This window comes from Chaetura pelagica, unplaced genomic scaffold (genome assembly GCF_000747805.2).
Source record: "Chaetura pelagica isolate M959 unplaced genomic scaffold, ChaPel_1.0 scaffold278, whole genome shotgun sequence".
Classification (NCBI taxonomy): Eukaryota; Metazoa; Chordata; class Aves; order Apodiformes; family Apodidae; genus Chaetura; species Chaetura pelagica.
In genome coordinates this window covers 2,137,170-2,146,361 of record NW_009954497.1, presented here as the reverse complement: position 1 = coordinate 2,146,361, position 9,192 = coordinate 2,137,170, and the positions used below count along the sequence as shown (strand labels likewise).

The following is a 9,192-nucleotide window of genomic DNA, read 5'->3' as shown; positions in this document are numbered from 1 at the left end:
CTAACAGGGTGATTCATTTTTCAGTTCTGTTTTCCATGGTGACTGACCTTGCAAGTATTATTTACTCACAGTTGGATTTCTTACTAAAGTAATTCCTGCTTTGTAAATTGTAAGTGGATAGAGTCAGCCCAACTTCCATTTCCAGAAGGGTAGGAAGAGAAGAGAGAAAGAAGGATATCATATTCGTGGGAGGGCAGAAGTAATGCCAGGGATTTCTACTCCACCCCTTAAAAATGTCTATTTAAAGGCACTTATTGCATTAGACTAACAATTGCACACCCCAAGGTGGTAAACATGGCTGAGGATAAAAGAGCCTTTGTTGATGAGATGAATAAAGCATTGGCGAAGTCTGAAGGGCTTACCTTGCAGGATCTGCTCTTCTTCTACCGTGGGACCCCATATCCTGTCACAGCGTGCAGCATGGAAACGTTCCAAGCCTTGGAGAACCTGGAAGCCAGAGGAGATGATATGGTGCTGGTGTCCTACCCCAAATGTGGTGAATACATTATAAATTGCTTGCTGTAGTTTGCAATACTGTAGCTAATTAGCTGACACAATAAGAAGGAAAACAAACTGATTGTCATGGATTGTGTGAAGACATTGAGCACTTCTACTACAACCAGAGGCAGCAGGTTTTTTGTCTTGCTTTATGTTAATTAAGCAGTCTGTTGCACTTCTTTTCAATATGGTTCATGTTGATGAAAGGAAAAGGAGTTTTTGTGTTCAAGGAGATTTTTGGCTGAAGAAGTGAGAATAAAGTACATAGGTTTTTTTGTATATCATTGGGACAAGACAACTCTGCCACGATGATAAACTGTATTCTGAAAGGCATGTTAGTAATGTAGTGTAGAGTAGTGTAACAAGCAGTAAAGTTATGCATTAGACTCTAAGGTTAGAAAGTGACATGGCACAGAATATTTACTTGCAAACTTATAAGCTGTTTCTTGTCATTCTTCAATATCAGTTTGTTGAGGTTTTTGTATTACTGCAAAATGTGTTGACCAAGACATACTGGAAATCTAAACCTTCAAGTCATAGGTTTGCAAAAAGGAGGAAAGCTGCAACAGGAGCAGTGGAAAAAAAGCCAAACAACAAACTAGTTTATTTTGATCAGTTTTATTAAATGTGAGTTGTGACATGGTTACTTACAAGGATGAGATGCATTTTGCTCATCTAGGAAATCCTATTCAAGTATGTATTTCTTCTTTGGGACCTGAGCAGCAGCAGCCTAGAGTTGTTGGAGAAAATATGGGTCCAGGGAAGAAAGTAATTGTGCTAGCATGGTAGTGGGTGCAGTCAAGTTGGGCTCTAACCAGAGTTCCCTAGGACAAGGTCTCATTCAGCACATCGAATTCCCATTGGTTGGCAAGTGCTGATCTGGAAAGAAACCATGGTGTATTTTAGGTGTTTAGGAAGTACATCTGTAGTGTTTAGGGTGAATTTATAGCAGCTGTGAGACAGGACACTGAACCAAGATAGAGGGGAAATATGAGAGGGAGGTGACACAAAATGTGAAGTGTGCATTTTATGTCACTGGCTTTGGGTCCAGAGTTCAGCTGGACCCCATAAAGACCTAAAAGGTCATTGTTGTAACTTGGTACTCACTTTGATTTCTGAGAGAGTTCAGACACAGATCTGTGATGCTGGTTGCCTCTGAGGTTTAGTAACTCAGTAAGCATCTCCTGTTCAGAGAGAGGGATCAGTAGATAAAGACAGAGATCTCACATTATTAATATTGGGCAGCTTGTGTAAGTCAGCAGGGGGAAGTTTTATCAAAGACCACTGCCAGTTGTTCAGTAGGAGAGGGAGTACACAGCTCCCTATGGTTTGCTGAGGAAGGCAGCACTCTGTTACCCACCAGGCACTGCTGGAAGGGTATGTATGGGAAGTTGCCTGGAAGAGATGGGAAAGAAGGAGGGGGAGAAAATGCTGCATTTGTGCCATGCAGTGTAGTTACAATCTGCAGATAAATCTTTTGGAATTATCTCCCACTTAGATGTTTGCTCTTATACTTTAAAATAGTGCTAAATAGATTACTTGCCCTATTCTACAGCTTGCCAAGTGGGGAAAAAAAGGCAAGAGAGGAGAATAAAGAACAAAACCAAGATTATCTGCCCCAGTCTGAAAGCTGAAATTGCTGGGCTCCCTATTTACTCTTGATGCAACACTTGGACCCACTAAGCTATAATGTCACCAGGCAGTGATAATAATCTCTCTGCTGGTCTCTTTCCTTCTTGGACCAGGAGACCTGGTGTCTGGCTTCCTCTGCCAGCTTCTCAGGTTTCCAGGAGGGCTCAATCTCTTTGGCATTTGCCAGGTCTATATGGTCATGAGCATACCTGTTGAAGGACTTGCATTGAGGCCCTTCAAGAGATTTGTCTTTCAAGGCTTTAATATTGTCTTTGTTTCTTTTACTATCAAGTATTGTGAAGGTTAAATTACAGTGAGGTCTCACTGTATAAAACATTTCCCCCAACTCAGGTGTATGCAGTGGAGAGGAAAACTCAGATGCAGAAAGCTATTGGTGAGGTAGGGGTGAAGAATGATGGAGCTCCAGGATGCAGTACTTTCCAGGGTTGGGCTGCATGGTTGAGAAGCCAATAGGGGATTTAGAGACTAGGAATTGTAGGTTTATAAATTGCAGTTTATCTTTAAAAGAAAACTTGTATTTGTGCACATGCAGTTAATACTGGCAGATTATGTCCAGAGGACATGGATTTGGAGCGTCTTAATGTTTTTTGGCTCTGGTCTGTACATAAATGGGAGAGTGATATAAATTATATAAATCATACAGTGTCATATAAATATTATATTGGATGGTATATAAATGTAATACATGTATTGTAAGACATTGTATGATGTGCACACATTGCATACACATTATTGTATAAATGACATGTGTCAGCTGCTTCCATCCAAGCATCCTGAGGCACTTTGTAGTATGTAAGGAGGAAGTTACTCCTTTTTGTGAATAACTTTCCACAGAAAGCATGAGGCTAAAGCTGTTTGCATTGTGTGTTCCTCATTAATGCCTCTGGCAGCTGTGTTCACAGGGGACTCACAGCACGCAGCTCCACAGCTCCATCTCTGTGGGCCTGGTGGGAGGCCTTCCAAGCACTTCCCCACAAGGATGCAAGGAGAGTGCTCTGGGCCAAGGTGAACATAGTGTTCCCTTGCTCTGTCTTGCTGGTAATTGACAAAACATCAGTGGAGCAAATGTCATTCCTGGAAGCTGTGGGGAAGCAGGCACCACAGCACAGCTCCAGGAGCTGGCCACAGGCTTGTGCTGGAATGGGATGTGGTATGGGGGAGGTTTTGCTACAAGACCCCTTCCAAAGGTTGAGAGCTGAGGAGGGATACAGGTGTCCGGTGGGTAACAGCTCTTCTAGCACTTGTTCTGTCATGCACTTCACGGAGATAGCAACAGGCACAACTGAGGACAAGCACTGACAGTGACACTAAATAGATGACTCCATTTCATCCTTGACTCAGGGCAGCAGAGAGAGGCAGGTGCTTTCCTTGGAAGAGTGAGTGAAGCTCCTTTCTTATTCCTTCCTTCTCCTATCCAGACCCTTCCCAGGTGTTTCCCTTCAAAAGACAGGAAAGCTCTCATTATTGTCTGTCACTAACTGTTTTGTGAATATATTAAAAAGATGGTAAGTGCATTGTTGAGTCAGTTCTACCCCCAGTGCTTTCCACATACCAGTTATAAGTGAACCACAGTTAAGAAGCTGTTGAGGATCCCATTAATGGAAAACATTATTTTGTTTATAATAGTTGGAGACCTTAATTGTTATTTGTCATTTGATGACTGCCTGTTATGTTGAATTAAGCCATCTGAGGAGAAGCCTCTGAGATCTGATATAAAGCTCTGGTATGTTTTACTTTGTCCTTTGGGTTTCTTGGTGCAGGTGTGAACTGGCTTATCCAGATTTTAAGTGATTTGATATTTACAACTACCCAGAGTAAACCTGTAAGCACTGAACTACCATTTATTGAATGTGGAGATCCAGGTAAATATCAGGTTAGTGAAAATAAACTACTGAACCACTTAAAGTCTGTTGTTTTCTCTCTCCTGCAACCCTCACACAAGTTATTAAAATGAAGTCATGCAGCAAGTAAAGATATTTCTCTTGAGAGAGGAAAAAAGATAATCTTGGATGACTAATGCCTTTTGATTAGGGTCTGTCTCAGACTACTCTCACAGGTCATTGCTTCACCCCTGTAGTAAACCTGTTCTCACTTATGCTTCTGTTTATTTCTAAAGAGGATGAAGCAGATTCCATCTCCAAGGATTTTGGCGACACATCTGAGTTACGATTGCCTCCCCAAGTCTATTTTCAAGAACAAAGCTAAGGTGGTCTTTTTTTCTTTTTCCAAAAACAAGCCTCATCTCTCTGATAGTACCAACATGCAAGAGTAACTTTGAGACACATCTTTTCCTTGCACCCAAGCAGGTGGCACTGAGGGAAAGCAATTTAGAGACAGTGGGAGTCTTGTAATGCCTGGGCTTGCTTAGCATCTGCTACAATTTACAATAGCCTTAGGAGTGCTGTAGTTGCCATAAAGAAGAGATCTAGAAGCTATTGCAGTGCTCAGAAAGGGCTGAGGTGTCATCCTGTCATTTTTTATGCTACTCTTTTCTGTGCCTGACCACAGCAGGAGTGGATGTGGCACCAGTATCTCTGGGACATTGGCTGTCTTCTTGCAAAGAGTCACAATAGTAAAACTTTAATATTTCTGGGGCATGGTCACTGAACAATGATGGAGACACAGCACTTAGGAGACCTACCACAGATGAAGGCAATAATTTGTTAAGGGATGGGGAATTTTTCCCATGTTTCCTATAATGTGTATGACAAAAATAATTAATGTGTATAATGTGTTTTCAGAAGTTTTTGTGCTTCTCTGAGGATTACAGTCTCTTAGCATTTCAGGAACATTATTGCTGTGCTTTAAAAAATGAGAGATGATTGTAGCAGCTGCAGTTTCCAGAAGGAGAACTCAACAAAGCATTTCCTAGCAGGGGTTTAACAAATGGTTCCTTACGGTTTCTTACATCTTAGGGAGTTACAGGATGGTATTCAATGACAATATTACAGGTTTTCCAGTGACTGCTCTCTACAATTGCTTTATGACATAAGCAAGTCTTAGAAGTAGTAACAAGCTCTTTATTATGATAACATTATAAATTTGTTCTCCGTGCCTTAACTAGCAATATATTTTATACCCCCCAGTATGTTATTGGTTGCAGAATGTTTAGTTACACTCTCATTTTGGTTGCCAGGGGAATTAAGTGATCTAAAATTGTTGACCTCTTTCTCCCGCTCCAGATACTAGTGCTGTTTCGAAACCCTAAGGATACAGCTGTGTCATTTTTCCATTTCCACAACAATGCACCAGGCATCCCCAATTACAGCTCCTGGGATGAGTTCTTCTCAGAGTTTATGAATGGGAAAGGTATTGTTACAGTTACTGAATGTAGCCAAAGAAGCAACAGGAAAAAAACCAATTTAAAACCAACTAAATGGGGCCAGTGGGAAAACAGCTGTGCAATAATCAGATTACTGATGGCCATACATCATGATAAAGGAGACAGCTGAATGCCAGAATGAGGAGAATGTCCAAAAGATGCTTTGCTTCTGGGTATTTTGCTCTTCCAGGCAAGGGTGGGGAAATTTCATGGCAGCTTGACAGTGGCATTGGGTCAAAATTCTGCCACTTACTGATGGAGGAAGTGCTACAGATCTGAAGTGGTAATTAAATGACAGTTTGTTGTCATTATTTTTCTGCACACAAGGCCAAACACCTCATTAGCAATCCAGATTTTAGATTTAGACTAATGTCTGGCTTTGGCTTTTAAGAGATTATTTCAATGACAATATAGTAACAGAGGGGAAACACGCACTGAAATTCATATTTCTGTGTGGAAGCTATTTGCGTACAAAAGTCCAGAGGAAATGTCTGTCTTTCTGTTGTACAGAATGGTACCATGGAAAGGACAGGCTCTTCCATTTGTTTGCATTGATGTAACTGATAGACAACAGAAGGCAATTCTTCAGTCAAAGAGAGCTAAGTACCCCGTAAGAAAAGAAGGTCACAGTGATGCTTTTTTTTCTCTTCTTTACAGTCCTCTGGGGATCCTATTTTGATCATGCAGTCACCTGGAACAAACACATAGAGGATGAGAATATTATGACCATAATATATGAAGACTTGAAGGAGGTAAAGCAGGTGCTGTGTGCTGACAGGCAAAACACATTTCAGCTCATTCCTTGAGATTTGCTGAAATTAATAGCAAATGGCACAGCTTTCTGAAAGTGCAAAATCAAGTCCATTTTAGCAACAAGCTGAGTCTGGCTATACAAAAGCTGAGCTCCGGTGTAATACAGGAAGTGTACAGTGAAGGAAAGTATATATTGTTAATAAATAATTGCAATGCACATCCCCAGTGGGTAACTCCTTTTTCAGAAGAAGCATAATGCATGACTCCCTTTCCCTGTATTGCTTTCAGAACCTGACTGCCAGTGTAAAGCAGATAGCTGAATTCTTTGGCTTCTCCCCGACGGCAGAGCAGATCCAGTCCATTGCAGACAGGGCCACCTTCCAGGAAGTGAAGGATAAGGCTCAGGAGACTCATGGTGCTGTTGGCTCCATTCTTTTCCGCAAAGGTAAATTTGTTTGTATTTTGCCAGGGTGCTGAATGGTAGCACTGCATCTTGGGCAGGCAGAAATTAGGATCAGTAGATGGTCAGTCTTTCTGTATAATTTTCAAGGTTGGAAGTTGTTTAAGAGAGACTGATTGTGCTTCAGGATGCTGTCACTTGCTTTCATCACAAGGGCCAGTACCACTTGCTTAAGCCCTGTATAATACCATTAGCAGAAATGCTCTAAAAGTAGCACACCCTTCAGTCATGGTATGCAGTAAGCACCAATGAAAACAAAGAAGAGTTTTATTTTGGCTTCTGTGAGTGCTGGGAATAGCCTGGCACTCAGTCTATTGAGTGCCTCCGCAGATTTTTCTTCCTAGGTTTTCTAAATAATTCTTGTGATTGCCTATGAATCTCAGTCAACATGTGGAATCCAGACAATTCACTGGTTGAGCTGTGTCTTTTAGCCATGGATCAAACTAGAACTGTAGACTTAGAAAACCTCAGACTGTAGGGTCTCCAAAATCTAGAATAAAGGTAAACTGCAGCTTAGGGCAGTGTCTGGTTGCAGAGCACAAAGCTCTAGCATTTAACAGCCACATCTTTGAACTTTCTGGATTGATTATAGTCTATAGCTGTACAAGTCTGCTACATGCCAAAGCTGGCAAGGCAGACCAGTAGCTTCTCTGTGTTCACTTTATGTTCGCATTCTGTTGAGGCCAGCAAACATAAGACAAACCTAAAAGTGTATTCTGGGTCAGAGATTTTTTTCTTGCAGGAAGGAAAAACTTTTAAAATCCTGACATATGATAGTGAGAGACAAGGTATTTTTTTTGTTTTAAATAATACTCCTTACAATCAAGGGTAAGATTTTACTTTTCTTTATATTCCAGGTGTTGTTGGAGATTGGAAAAATCTTTTCACTGACGCTCAGAACCAGGAAATGGATGCCAAATTCAAAGCATGCTTAGAAGGAACTAAGCTGGGAGTGAAGATAAAATATGATGTGTACTGCAAGAGCTGAAGCTCCTGGAGAAAAAAAAATCCCCTGTAATCTAGGCTACTTTTTGTTAAATTTTATTAAATAGAAACTGGGACTGTAACTGATTTAAACATTTTGAAAATCCCTAAAATTTGCATACCTTATTCTGCTGTCTTAACTTAGGCAAACAATCCTTGCCTATGCAGTTGGTATAATTGAATTAACTAGATTCTCTTAATTGACCTGTAGTTCTTTGGCCTCATTTGGTTTTTCAAGTGGATTTTTAGCTCTTATTTCAGGTTACCTGGTAGAATCCTGTGTGAGATATACATGCAGTAGTTAAACTTGCTGAAATAACTGGAAATGTATTCACTACATTGGAATAAATTTTCTAAGAGATCTTATAAAAAAAAAAAAGAAGCATTATTTTGATTCCTAATTTCTAAGATCATAGGATTAATAAATAATTTTAATTTCTAATATAATTGTGAAAATGAAATTTCAAAAGGTCTTTTTTTTTTTTTTCCTACTTTCTGTGTGCTGATAAATGTGTGAAAAAAAAAAAATGAAGTAACTCAGTGGTGGAAATTTTCTCTCCCTTTCAGCAATATCAGTTTTCTTTCCTTTGGTATTTTGAGATCTCACCCTGAACAGTTAAAGATATTGCCTTGAATAGAACTTTCTCATGGAGACTGAAGTCCCCCTCCTGGTAGTGACTTGCTTAGTTGCTTAACCTCCTCACAGGATTACCCATGGGGGAAATTGGAAACACATGTTGAGAGTACCAGGTTTTGTCCACGTCCTTGTCAGGACTCCTGAGCACCCACCCTGCTTTGCATGGTGAGGAAGCACATGAAGAAGCTTCTGGCTGGGCAGGACTGGGAGGAAGTAACTTCTTTATGGTATTGAGGCAGGGAAGTTGGTAACCATCTGTTTGATTTGTTTGGGAGAAGACATGAGAAAAGGAAATGTGCTACTTACATAACTCTAGAAATGGAGCCTTTGCCTGGGTTACTCTTTGCTTAACAATAGTATATATGATTTCAGAGCCAGGATGTGGATTTTTTCTGGATGTCTGTGTGGGAGCTTTGAAGTGCCATTGTCATGGGCAGATTGAGTCTCCTTTGGTGGGGTTCCAGAAGACCAGAGTGCATGAGACTGTTGAACACTGGACCATCTCATGAAGAGAACTGACTTTTTAGGCTGCAGTTTTCCATTGGGAGGCTGATTAAACACCAGTCTTTGACAGCTGTTTGCTTTCCCCACCAGGGGCATTTATTTATCTCAGAAGAGAAGAAATAGAAAGGAAAAAGTACCTGGAGAAGGAATATGTGGGTCATGGGCACACAATTACAAATGTAGCTAGTAGGGGAGTTTAGTCTTCCTTATAGTTTGTCAGTTTCTGTCAGAGAAATAATTGTCTGAAGTGTAGTAAAGGTCTTGGCCGAAGAACTGTATGTTAGAGGTATCTAAGAAAGTACCTTAGCCAGGCTGAAAACTCAAGTATCAGGTATCTGAGGTCTTGACACAAATGAACTCTGTGAGATGTTGTGCTGCACA

At 40.6% G+C, this 9,192-nt stretch overlaps 1 protein-coding gene across 1 annotated transcript; it reads left to right on the top strand.

The window, feature by feature from the left end:
- Positions 1-294: 294 nt before the first annotated feature.
- SULT6B1 (sulfotransferase family, cytosolic, 6B, member 1) lies at positions 295-7,674 on the top strand. The gene is made up of 7 exons (XM_010004574.1): positions 295-496; positions 3,912-4,024; positions 4,268-4,357; positions 5,334-5,460; positions 6,131-6,225; positions 6,515-6,671; positions 7,544-7,674. The coding sequence occupies exons 1-7, from the start codon at positions 295-297 to the stop codon at positions 7,672-7,674; spliced, it is 915 nt and encodes a 304-aa protein (XP_010002876.1).
- The last annotated feature ends 1,518 nt before the right edge of the window (positions 7,675-9,192 follow it).

What these genes read in the sequence shown, in the direction of transcription:
- SULT6B1 (XM_010004574.1), top strand. Translation starts at nt 295, where the DNA reads ATGGCTGAGGATAAAAGAGCCTTTGTTGATGAGATGAATAAAGCATTG. An exon ending in GGTGTCCTACCCCAAATGTG is followed by an intron (nt 497 to 3,911) that starts GTGAATACATTA and finishes TTCTTGGTGCAG; the next exon opens with GTGTGAACTGGCTTATCCAG. An exon ending in GAGATCCAGGTAAATATCAG is followed by an intron (nt 4,025 to 4,267) that starts GTTAGTGAAAAT and finishes TTATTTCTAAAG; the next exon opens with AGGATGAAGCAGATTCCATC.